Source organism: Magallana gigas, chromosome 8, assembly GCF_963853765.1.
Source record: "Magallana gigas chromosome 8, xbMagGiga1.1, whole genome shotgun sequence".
Taxonomy (NCBI): Eukaryota; Metazoa; Mollusca; class Bivalvia; order Ostreida; family Ostreidae; genus Magallana; species Magallana gigas.
Window position 1 is genome coordinate 32,673,797 of NC_088860.1, and position 13,169 is coordinate 32,686,965.

At 34.3% G+C, this 13,169-nt stretch overlaps 1 protein-coding gene across 1 annotated transcript; it reads left to right on the forward strand.

Moving 5' to 3' along the window:
• The first annotated feature begins 84 nt into the window (after nucleotides 1–84).
• Nucleotides 85–12,963, forward strand: LOC105344499 (calpain-5). The gene is made up of 13 exons (XM_066068281.1): nucleotides 85–241; nucleotides 836–1,026; nucleotides 1,273–1,404; nucleotides 1,578–1,786; nucleotides 2,127–2,313; nucleotides 2,655–2,845; nucleotides 3,104–3,181; nucleotides 3,877–4,051; nucleotides 4,511–4,633; nucleotides 4,890–5,086; nucleotides 11,522–11,646; nucleotides 12,162–12,295; nucleotides 12,468–12,963. The coding sequence occupies exons 2-13, from the start codon at nucleotides 850–852 to the stop codon at nucleotides 12,654–12,656; spliced, it is 1,917 nt and encodes a 638-aa protein (XP_065924353.1). The 5' UTR covers nucleotides 85–241; nucleotides 836–849; the 3' UTR covers nucleotides 12,657–12,963.
• The last annotated feature ends 206 nt before the right edge of the window (nucleotides 12,964–13,169 follow it).

The window sequence follows — 13,169 nt, forward strand, 5'->3', positions numbered from 1 at the left end:
AATTATTGTCTGTTTAAATACGCGAAAGATTAAATGAATAACGCGTAATTATTGGAAACTCATTGAAGGTATTCGTAAGCCGTGAGGCAGAACGATGATTTAAATGGCGGCCTCTGCACAGTATGCTTAGCGACATGTAAACAAGTCTATGTCCCAATCGGACAAAGATTTACAACGGTTTGTGTTATTAATTAATGGAAGTTCATGGAATTACGAAAGATCTTGAAATCGTTGTTTTAAGGTAAGCTTTCTGAACCATTCATATATTTCAACATCTTTGTTTAAGTCTAATATTTACCATTACAACTGGCTCTAAAGCATGAATGAGCTTTGTTTTGAATGGTTTACATTTTACTGATTTAATCAAAAGATTCCTACAATGTGTGTGGAGATTTCCTCTCCAAGACCTGCACCTCATGATTTCTACATATTTGTACTACATAAAATATCTCTGATCTGTGTTTGCGTGATCTAGCAAAGCGAAACTGAACATAAGTTCAGCACCCCAAGATCAATGATAAGATGTACATACTACATAGTAATGGCGAATTTTCACATCGATGAAAATCAATAATGATTTAAAATGCATGACAAAGCTTGGTTCCTAGTTATTGATCTGTGTGCAGATAACTTACATGTATGTCTGTATTAACATTAAATTCCAAAATTGTCAGAAAATTGATCCAAATACATGTAAATATTTTCATGTTCCTCTAGTAATGCCGGTACACATGATTGTACAATGTACACATACACAAGATCACGACTACAACGTCATCGTTATTATCTTAATTATGAAGTGATAAAGCTTCCTTGATATATTATTTTGTGCCAGTGATGTAGAACAGAATGGTTCTGGGACTGTTTGATTCCGCCATTCCCTTCAAGGGACAGAAGTACAGCAAGCTCAAGGATCAAGCCGTCAGTTCCGGTCAGCTGTTCGAGGATCCGGAGTTTCCGCCGGCTTCCTCCTCCTTGTTCCATTCCAAATCCGCCCCATCGGACATCGTCTGGAAACGACCCGGGGTATATGATTCTAGTATAATAATAAAAGTCTTGTTCAAATGAAAGCGTTCAATTAATAATATCACATTGATTGTAAGCATTTATCAAGGGTTATCGAAATTTTAAAAAGGATGTCCCGCACTCAGTGTATAGTAAATATTTAATAATTCCTTGGAACTATCTTTTCACTATATATCATATATATTCATGTACCATCCTGACAGTTAACTTTGAAAACATTTAAAATGTATAGTAAATAATTTCCAGGAAATAGCAGCAGAGCCCAAGTTCTTTGTTGACGGCGCCTCCACTGACGACTTTCATCAAGGTTCTCTCGGAAATTGTTGGTTCGTGGCGGCGGCGGCATGCATTGCAGAGAAACCCAAACTTCTGAAAAAGGTAATATAAAAGAGAGAGAGAGAGAGAGAGAGAGAGAGAGAGAGAGAGAGAGAGAGAGAGAGAGAGAGAGAGAGAGAGAGACAGAGACAGAGAGAGAGAGAGAGAGAGAGAGAGAGAGAGAATTTACATTTGTAAATAGAGATGAGAGTTAAAGCTAAAGACTTTTTTTTCAGATAATCCCAGATATTGAAAAACAGGAATGGCTACCAGAAAACAAAAACAAGTATGCCGGTATATTTCACTTCCGGTTCTGGATTTGTGGAGAGTGGTCGGATGTTGTCGTAGATGATTATCTCCCGACAAGAAATGGCAATCTTATCTACATCCACTCCAAGACCCGGAACGAGTTTTGGTCAGCTCTTCTAGAGAAAGCGTATGCAAAGTAGGTTTTATTTTCCTGAAATCTTTAGGAGAAATTTCACTTTGCAGCCGTTTTGTAACCAAATCTGTTTTGACTTATTTACAAACTGTAACAATAATTACTACTTAATTCTGTGACTTGTAATACAATGTACTATCTTTTAAAAACTTTAAATATAAGGAAGAATACTTTCAGCCATTTGTTACCGAAACTGTTTGACTACAATAACTATTTTTAATACTGAAACTTCGTACAAGACTTTTATTGCTCTCTTGAAAAAAAATTAAACGAAATTAAAAACAACCAATTTTTGATTGAAAATTAATTGATAATCAAATGAACGAAATTCCAATTTGATTAGAATTTTCGGAAGCTACGAGGCATTGGAAGGCGGTCACGCCAGGGATGCTCTTGTTAACATGACGGGGGGAGTAGGGGAGGACATTACAATGGCCGACTACACAGACTCGGAGGAGAAGAAAAAGAAACTCTTCAAAATTCTCAAATCCTCCATTAAAGATGGTTCTCTCATAAGTGCCTCTATATCAGTAAGAAAAAAAATCTGTTTTTTTTTAATACTAAGATATTTGTTGTTGGTTTCCACTAATATAATTATAATGAGACAGGAATTTTATCACTTCTGATGATGGCAAAAGAATAAAGGAATTTTGATTTTCAAATTGATTAAAACAAAAACTTTTTGATATCATTTAAAAACTATATGAAAATCAAATATGATTTAATATAATATGTAACAATTTTAACAGAAAAAATATTTGAAATCTTATTGTGTTGTATGAAATTTTATAATTTTTCTGATGATAAAAGTAAGTTGACCTTCCGAACTTGACCTGTTTCAACATCGGGTTTTTTTCTTCACCTTATTCAGGCAAAGGGGGGTGAAATGGAAGCGAAAACAAACACTGGCCTGGTCAAAGGTCACGCCTACAGTGTCACCGCCGTCCGAAATATCAAACTAGGTCAAGGTCTTCTCTCGTTTTTCAAAAGAGAGAACATCGAGATGGTTCGCTGTAGAAACCCCTGGGGAGGAACTGAATGGAAAGGAGCGTGGAGCGATGGGTAGGCAAATTAATATCATATGTTATATTTTCAGGTAATCTAAGGTACCCAAATTTATGCAACAGACGGTGCTTCCTTAATTATTTTACACCCCCCCCCCCCCTGGAAATTCACATCATTGTTTCATTTGCTGTATATATATAACATCCTGAATACTTTTCAAAATTAAAGGGCTAATTCAATGGATAGTATACTCAGGTGACCATTGAGGCCCATGAGCCTCTTGTAACTAATTTATACTATTTTGTGAACTTGTAGATCTGAGGAGTGGTCCAAAGTAAGCGACAGTGAGAAGAAGGAGCTTGGAATTACTATCGACGATAACGGGGAATTCTGGTACGGCCGACAATTACACAGTACTTGTACTTAACTCTACTAATCATTAAATAAATACTGTTAACAAGTTTTGTATTACATTTTAAATTAATTTATTTACTGTTGTTGAAGTAAATAATAATGATGTTATAGACTTTAAGTGAGAGTGACTGTGATACTGTTCAATGTTTTATGAGGCAATATGAAATCTTCCTGTGAATGAAGGGACAATATTATATTTTGTTATACTTTCATGTTAAATACTGAAATCTGATTGGTTAAGACGCAGTTAATAATATTTACTATTACCCTCAGCGTTAGCAACGCACTTGGCAACGGGTAACATTAAAAAATATTACATGCGCGAAAATTATGCGCGTACGGTTCGCTGTAGAATTCACGTTATTCCTATATAAAAGCAGTAAATTTTCTTTAAAATTTTAAAAAAGACATTCAGTATAACAAAATAAATAGTGCCTGTTTGGGAGGATAACAGTTGAAATTGACACCCCTCGAAAACCATTGTCAACCTCCGCTTCGCGTCGGTTGACAATGGTTTTCTCGGGGTGTCAATTTCAACTGTTACCCTCCCAAACAGGCACTATTTATATATTAAAACGCTTTAAAATTTGGCAAAATCCGTACTGTTAGCCAAAAAACATTAAGTTGGTGTCTTATCGAATATCACTCCTTAAATAAGGTATGTTTAACTTCAGGATGTCGTTTGATGATTTCTGTAAGAATTTCACGCACATTGACCTTTGCCATCTTATCAATACGTCATACTTTTCCCTGTCCAAGACCTGGCACGAGGGTGAGGGAATTGGTGAGTGGAAGGCCCACCGGTGTGGGGGGTCAGTGGGAAACAAGGACTTCCTCCTAAATCCCCAGGTATGTATCATAATACAAAAAATTGCAATGCTTTCCATCACAGTGTTTCAAAATGTAGTATGGGGCACTAGTCCTGAGATTTCAATATGAATGCAAGTTACTGGACATGATACTACCGTTTTAAATTTTCATTAAAAAATTTCACTCTTCACACTTTTTATTTTGCACGCTATGCATTTTGATGTTTTGTAAAAAGGGTACACATTGCAAAAACCGTACATGTACTAGGTTTTAAACTTGTGATATACTAAGCAAAATAAATCTGATTATTTAGCCTATTGCACTGCGCTATCAAACAACAGATTGGCGGAATAAAATTGTAAATTGTATTGTTTATTTCGAAAGACAATATTATTTAAAATATCGCCATGCAATAGAGGTGCTCTAGACCTTATAAAGACCACACATGACATCATTAAATATGACATGTGCATTTATAAATGTACCTAATTGTTACAGTACGTGTTCGATGTGAACGATGACGAGGACGAAGTATTAGTGTCCCTAGAGCAACAGGACACCAGAGATCTGACCACCCCGGGGGGTAGAGACATGCACGCCATCGGATTCACCATCACTAAGGTAATATTACAAAAAGGCAGAACATTTTTGATTTAATTTTTTTCAAAAGAGCCAAATAAATGGTTAAAAGAAACTTTGAGACCAGCGCGGGAAATGTGAATTTGAAGTCTGAATTTAAGAATTCGCTAATTACTCGTTAAAAGAAAATTCAAGGTGGAGAATTGTAAGTAAAATGGTCAAAAAACAATTGGATATTTGAATTTGCAAGATGGATTTACAAGTACATTAAGTGAATCTTGATTTGTATTTAATGTAGACTGACATCAACAGGGAGTACAGGATGCATGATAAGATGGAGACGGTCCATACATCAGTATTTGGGTTTGCCAGGGCTATTTTTGAACGTGTTACTCTGAAGAGCGGAAGATACGTCATATTCCCTACAACACTTGAACCTGAAAAGAAAGGAAAATGTGTTCTGCGCATGTACTTTAGTTCCTCTCCCGACTTTAAGTGAGTATCATTACCTACCTTATTGTTCCAAATATGCTTTAAACAAATTCATGCAAGAAATATTTTTTTTGAAATACAGTAATATCAAATGTACTGTATCAAATAAAATTTATGATGGGTGTGGTTAACCTCCAAAATTCGCCAATGAAACAGCTTATCGCTCACTACAATCATTTAATTCTCCCTAGTGTATAATATATATTTCTTGCACAAAATTTTAATATTAAAGTTTCTATAACAATTAAAGAATTGGTTAAGCGATTTTACATTTGTATTATTTTATCATTAAATTTACATATTTTTTTTTCTTAGCTTACCTCGTGTTAGGCTAATTTTTGCTTATCTTCCTTTTATTCGCGAATACTAAAATTCGCGAGTGACCGATGTTAAGCAAGTTCTCTCACTATTTACTTTATTCATGTTATTAATTCTGAACAAATTACATTAAAACAATTAAAACTAGATGCTGTCATTAGACAGTAATACCCGCACCATGTGTTTGCCCCTAGATAACACTGTTTTGTACCAGTTTAATTAAAAATGAAGGCTACATGCAAACTCCGGTAATACATTTAAAAATTATAATTTTCATAACTGAAGGATGAGATCCCTGTCCATATGATAATACACATCGTGACATGAGCAGCACTTTATGTGCAATTTGGGGTAGAACTGTTTGCAGTGAATTTTCAGTTAATCAATAATCTTAACATTTTATGTCATAGGAAGTATAATGGTCTATATAATTATTACAAACAAAATTAAAAATTAAATTATGCCCCTCCCCGTGGCGGTTGCCGGTTTTAGATTTGCTTCTGTGTGCCTACATGAACATCATCGTGTGCACAGATTTAGAGAAGGGGTGGGAGTGAGGGGTCCAGACCCCCCCTCCCCATGAAAATTCGTAAATTACCAAAAATACACCTTGGACCCCAATGCTCTTACAGACATGTAAACGCTCTAACCCATTGCGCTTCAATGTTAGGTAACATTATTTGGGGGGTAAATATTTAATCAATATTCAACATACTTTATTGTTTATCTCAATAGGAAGTATACATGTGCATCACAATATGCAGGTGTCCTGCACCACCTTAAAGCTGTTATTTGCCTATAATAAAATAGTGCAAGTGGATTTGAAGAATAGGTCATAAAAATACATGCATGTTACAAATGACTGATCTTTGTCTGAAGTTACGTACACAACACAGGTTTGCATGTCTCATTAGCGGGTACTAGTTTTACCCAGCTCTTTTATTAGATGGGTTCACGTGTATACATACATGGGTGTTGCTAAAACGCGGAACGGAAAACGGAACGGAAGGAAAACGGAAAATCTTATCTAATGTTATTTACCTCATAGATTTGTTAAGTATGCTAAAACGATATACTTTATGTACCTTTTTAATTTTTTTTGAAAGATTAGCAATATTAGATTATTTATTCAAGAATATTTATTTCCTCAAAATTAACAGTACATGCATTGACCACTATATTCTGTCCCAAAATATCCTCGATTCACTTTTTGCTGTATATTTATATATACCTCAGGGTTCAAGCGATTCTCTTTTAGAAGCATTAAACATTCTCATTATTCTTTCTTTAAAACGTCCTCTCTAGCTTATCAGCTGGTATAAATACACGGCTAAAAATAAAGAAGTCTACGGGGTTTTGCATTTTAACAGACCCGGATGATAGTGTTGAAAAATTGTGCAAGGTCTTCTGAGTGACTTCCAAATGGAGAAAAGATGTCAACATTTTCCATTATAAATCGTCCAAATGTGCTGCATGAATATTTTGGGATCGACAGACTATAGTCCCAATATATAATCGGAAAATCAAACCAGGCAACGTCTAGAGCTCTCTATTCGGATCATATGTATATAGCTGCTGGAATAAACAACTGCATGCTTTGTAATGCAAACGTAAACAAAATTGCATTGCTAAAAATACTAGTTTCACAAATTACCGGGTATTTTAATGTTTACTGTATTTTAATTTTTTAATGTCGTCAGTCCTACAGTTTTTTTCTTCCATCTCAATGATACTGTATCGTCTGTATGATAAAAGATCGTCTAGAACACCGAAAATTCAATTTTGATGTAAGTATTTACATGTACATCATATTTGAAAATAATATAAAAATACTCAAAACACGCATAAAACGCTTTCACTAACTGCGTACGTTACGCTAATATGCCAGCAATACCATATAAGAGAAATAAGTAAAAAGTTATAGCTAATTTGCTCGTTTAATCATGTTAATGTTTCACAATTCGTATACATTTGATTTTTCCGATTCGTACTCAACTAAAGCCGAATGAATACAATGCTATGATTGATAGACATTCATATGAATATTAATAAGATAGCAACATGTTGATAATCATTCATTAGATATAAATAAAAGATACAAAGTAAATCGTTTCTGGCCAGTCTATACCCTTTTTAAGCGATAAACGTGATGATATTTTCCATTCCGTTCCGTTTTCCGTTCCGCGTTTTAGCAACACCCATACATACATGTCTGTGTTTTCCGTATGCAGAAAAGGATTACGGTAGTTAAGATCAGCTAAAGGAATTCATTATTGTGTTTTAATTGGATTATCATTATGATGTTGACCAATTTAGGTAAGCATAATACATGTAGTAGCAGTAGCACAATTAATATAATAAGATGCCAGCATGGGATTCCTGCCAGCATACATACACATGTATATAAGTTCTACTTTCACTTTCTAAATGTCATCTCCCTTTGACAGCATACTGTATCATCATCTTTTATTATTTAAATAAGCTTATCATCGTTACCTATCCTATCGCATTTGTAAAGTTTCTGTCATTTTAGTTGCAAAAGTTATTTTTTTCATTTGTCAGACTGCATGCACTGTTGAGTTGACCCCATATTGACCCTGTATAAACAATTTCTTATTAAATTTGTGTATTACATATGTAAGTAAGTGTAGACACTTATATTTTTTATATGAGTAATAATAGGAAGGAAGGAGTATTTCTTTCTTAATGTATTATAATGCATCAAATACAATGTAGGTCATGACCTTATGGGACTGCTCTGACCCCACGAAACAGGAAAATACAAAATATCTTCTAAAGTCATTATGATGCATCAACTGGTGTAAAGTACATTAATGACCCCCAGGTGTTGTCTTTAAACCCCCCCCCCCCCCATCCCCCCCGCCTTTATGAAATAGGAAATGATATGATACGTACTGTATATTTTGTTAACTTAATCTGAGATCTGAGATCCTCATCCCTAAACCGTTTAATTTATTTTTGCTCTTTGTGTCATTGCGCGTAAAATTGTATTGTAAGATTATGCCCCCTTGGAAACACCCTGACATTTTAGAACTAGAAATAATAATGTATTTTATCTTATTCATATGTTATACAGTAGTGTTTGATCCATGTGGGTAATTCCTAGCCTAATGATGTCACTGCTTTGTTTAGGAGACTTTACAATTGCCCCAAATAGGTGAATACACATGGAAGTGATGCATATAACATTTTGTTTATAAATCTTAAAAATTGAATTAAGCAATTTCCAAAATGTTAATGTGAATCACGAGAGAAAAAGCAATCAAGAAATGATTTAAATTTGCTACTGTACACATGTAAGAATGTATTAAGAAGACTGAATCTTTATAAGCAGGTTAGATTGGGGGGGGGGGGATGAATGTGGAGTATAAACATTTATAATTTGAATCATTTATTGTTATTAATTAATTTTAACTTGTCAATGAATACTACTTATTGATCCCAAGGTAGAAATATGACCTCTGATCGTATCTCAATAGATCATTTGTCAATTATGCAAGGTGTAATGTAATTTTTTTTAAGAATAACATTTTTTACCAGTTTATAAAAGTTTTTAGACACCCAAATTATATTTTGATTTTAATAGATTATTCGACAAGGAAGGGGGGGGGGGGGGGGGGGGGGAGAGAGAGAGAGAACAGTTTACATTTGAGTTTGTTTGGGAGTGGGGGTTCCAAGTCATATATTTGACAATTTTTTAATGTAATTTAAAATAAGACTAAGCCATACTACAGTCATGAACATGAATAGTATAGAACAAAACACAAACTAATACATGTACATGTATATATACATAGGAAGTATTACAAAACAGATGATTGATCTATATCTTGGTTCTTATATTGAATCATATATCATGTACATATTATATTATTGTTTCTTTGTTCAAGGCATTTAAGATGGTATGTAGGTCATGATCCCAAGTGCTCTTCCTGAAATTATCAAATATCATAAAAACCATTGAGATCCCCACCTTAATCCAAAGATATTATTCCTCCTTAGGTCATGCAGGCGCATCAGATCATTATGGCATGTAAGTCATGACCCTAAGGGGTCATCCTGACCCCCTTAGAATCAGAAATTGTCAATTATCTTTAAATTATTGATGTTTGATGATCCTATCTCTATTTAATCTTTATTAATTATTAAGTCTCCTGAATGAAGTTTGGAGACTTATTGTTTTTGTACGGTTCTTAATACATGTACCGGTATATATTCTTCATCTTCTTTTTCTTCTTTCCCACTCTGAACTTGTTTCTCAGAGATGGCTGAACATAATTGTACAAAACTCTAGGATATGATAGGCCTGCAAATCTAGTTGTGCACCCTGGTTTGATTTTTCTCATTATGGGTTAGACAACCACTTTTCGGGGGAGGGGGGGGGGGGTGTCAAAAGGGTGTGGGGTCTAACATTGAACCTTGTAGGAAGAATCATAGACTCTATTGTAAATGGTAACTTGAAAACGGACAAAGATAATAATAAAGGGTTTTCATAATCATATATTGGCTGTTACTGGCAATATATAGGGTTTATTAGATCTGACCCCTGGGGTCATCCCCACCCCCCAGGAATTTGAAATTACCATATATCTCAGAAACTGTTATAATCATGACCCCTAAACCATATATATTCATGTTTCAGATGTCAAGGGGCATCAAATGTTATGTAGGTCATGGGCCCTGTGGGTGGTCCTGATGCCCTCAAACAGCAAGTCCCTTAATATCTTCAAAACAGTTGAAATCCCCACCCTTAAACCATATATATTCTTGTTCCTTGTGTCAAGGGGCATCAAACGGTATGTAGGTCATGGGCCCCGGGGGTGGTCATGACCCCCCTTGAACAGGAAGTGCACGAATATCTCGAAAACGGTTGAGATCCCCACCCCTTAACCATATATATTCTTGATCCTTAAAGGGCATCAAAAGGTATGTACCGGTAGGTAATGGGCCTCAGGGTTAAATTTAATTTTTCAAAACCGTAATGCACATCTATGGAACAGTTCCTTTCATATCCCAAGATATGATGTGTCTATCCATTAAATCATAAAAGGAGTTCTAGGATCTATGTTTTTTTTAAAGTGATAAACGTCAATATTCTGCTACATTTTGACTCCCTGGATGAAATTTAAATTTTGAAAACCTTACTGCACATCTATAGAACAGTCCCTATCATATCCCAAGATATGATTGTCTATCCATTAAATCATAAGAGGAGCTCTTGGATCAATGTTTGTTTTTTTAGTGATAAACGTCAATTTTCTGCTACTATTTGACTCCCAGGATGAAATTTAAATTTTTAAAACCTTATTGCACATTTATAGGACAGCCCCAATTATATCCCAAGAGATGACGTAGCTACTCCAAAAGTTGTAAGAGGAGTTCTGGGAACCATATTTTTTTTGCCAAAAAACGTCATTTTTTGTTGCCCACTGATCCCCTTAATTAAAAAAAAAATTCTGGAACCTGATCATGCCTCAATATGACACCCCCAATCATATTCTAGAAGATCATTTGGCTACTGCTTAAAAAAAATGACGTTTTTTAAACCAGTTTTTTTGTAAAAAAACGTCATTTTTTAGCCATTAAATGACCCCCAGGACAAAATTGAAAATTCCGAAACCTAATTGCGCATCTATAGCATACCCTAAAACATATTCCAAAAGATGATTTGTCTACTTTTGAAAATGTAGGAGGAGTTCGAGGAAGAAGGTTTTTTGTGAAAAAACGTCATTTTTTACCAATTATTTGACCCCCAGGACTGACAGAGAATTTTTGAAACCTTTTTACAAAACAACATGATACCCCAAATCAAACTCCAAGAGTTCAGTTTGCTGGTTTATAAGATGTAAGAGCAGTTTGAGAAAGTAAAACGTGACAGACGGACGGACGGACGGACGGACGGACGGACAGACGGACGGACGGACGGAACAGGGTAACAACAATATACCCGAACTTTCTTTAGAAAGTGCGGGTATAATCAAGTTATTCAATATACGACCATAAAGTAACATTGAACCTTGCAAAGTTTTCTCGCTAGTGAAAAAATAAGATTGATAATCTGGCTCTTGTTTAGACAAATATCAAAATCTCTATTTGTAGAGAGCTATGGCATGACGAGCCCCCTCCCCCTAAATGCTTTTCTTGTCTGTGTAAACCCCCTAACTCTGCCACCCAGATCACCATACAGAGTGCCAGTAACCTGGAAAATCCCAACCCTCTTCTTGGTAAGTTATTTCTTATGTTTAAAGAATTTGTAGAATATTTATTTGAATTCATATAATGGCTTGAATATTACGAAGATATATTGATATCTATTTTTTTAATTTTTAAAACGATCTAATTTGTAATGCTGCTAGTATTTTGATGGTAAATACCGTAGATTATATGTATTCATATTTTGCTAATATTGGTGGGTAGAGTAAATTTAACTTATTTTGAGAGATACATGTATATTGGTAATTATATATAATCAATATATATATATATATATATATATATATATATATATATATATATATATATATATATATATATATATATATATATATATATATATATATATATATATATATATTGGTGAATACAATGTAGATAATTTTTCTAAAAAAATATTTTTTTAGTTTCTGTTGGCACCACCTCCCCCTTTGTCCTTATATGAAATAATGATTCCATGGTATATATGAAGTTGTCATATACATGTCATGTACCTGCTTAAATGCAAGGATTTCTTTTATTTCAGACCCAGATCCGTATTGTGAAGTGATTTGTGAAGGAAATAAAGTCAAAACTAGTGTATGTAAAAGTACCAAGAACCCTACGTGGAACGAACGAATGACATTTTATCAGAAGAAAAATGAAGACATCAAAATTGAGGTTTGAATTTTCAATATTTTGTATCAACATAATTATTTAAATATATTTCAAATCAAAATAAATTAATTAAAGAAATTATACACATGAGAATATTTACAAGTCGGCCGTTCACGCGGTTCTTTATCTAAAATCTTAAATGTATCATTCAGCAGCAATAATTGCAAATTTGCAGATATGGAATGATAATCTCATCAAAGACGATTTTCTTGGACAATGTGAAATCCCCTTATCCAAACGGTCACAATTCTCTGGAAAAGCCCTCCAGCTGCCTCTGTTTGGAAAGGGCAAGGACAAAGATGCTAAACAGAAGGGGTCGCTAACTGTGATAATATTGTGTACAAACGAGATGGACACGGTCTGAAATGTCGTGAAAAAGTAATGATACTCAAGTAGAGAGAGAGAGAGAGAGAGAGAGAGACTCGGCGATGAATGCTTTCAATCAAATTAAAATCAATTTCATGAAATTCTTTTTTATATATGTTTGTTACATTTTCATATTCAGATCGTTTTGTTATCTGTTTTATATTCTTCTTTTTTATCTTTAGAGATTCAAAGAATCTTTTTATGACTTGTAATAATGTTGTTATCGTTGTATATACATCTAAAACAATAATTTCTTTTTTGGCAAGCTGCTTGCTTTTGAATAAAAATCATGTTTGACTGGTTCAGTTATGGATCACGTGATTTCGATGACTTCACGGAAGTATGAACATCAAAGCTTGTGTCATCCGTAAATTTTACTGGACGAAACGGAATTTTTACTGTGTACCGTTTTCTGCACTTACAATGTACACCCACCTTGTAAATTTCTGACGATATATTTGTTTCATTTGGTACACAGGTAGCTTTGTATGGGGTCGGGGGTGTTTGATCT

Excerpts from the sequence above, each read along its gene's own strand:
- LOC105344499 (XM_066068281.1), top strand. The coding sequence starts at position 850 with ATGGTTCTGGGACTGTTTGATTCCGCCATTCCCTTCAAGGGACAGAAG. Across the intron at positions 1,027-1,272 it reads TCGTCTGGAAACGACCCGGG|GAAATAGCAGCAGAGCCCAA; the intron begins GTATATGATTCT and ends AATAATTTCCAG. Across the intron at positions 4,052-4,510 it reads ACTTCCTCCTAAATCCCCAG|TACGTGTTCGATGTGAACGA; the intron begins GTATGTATCATA and ends TAATTGTTACAG.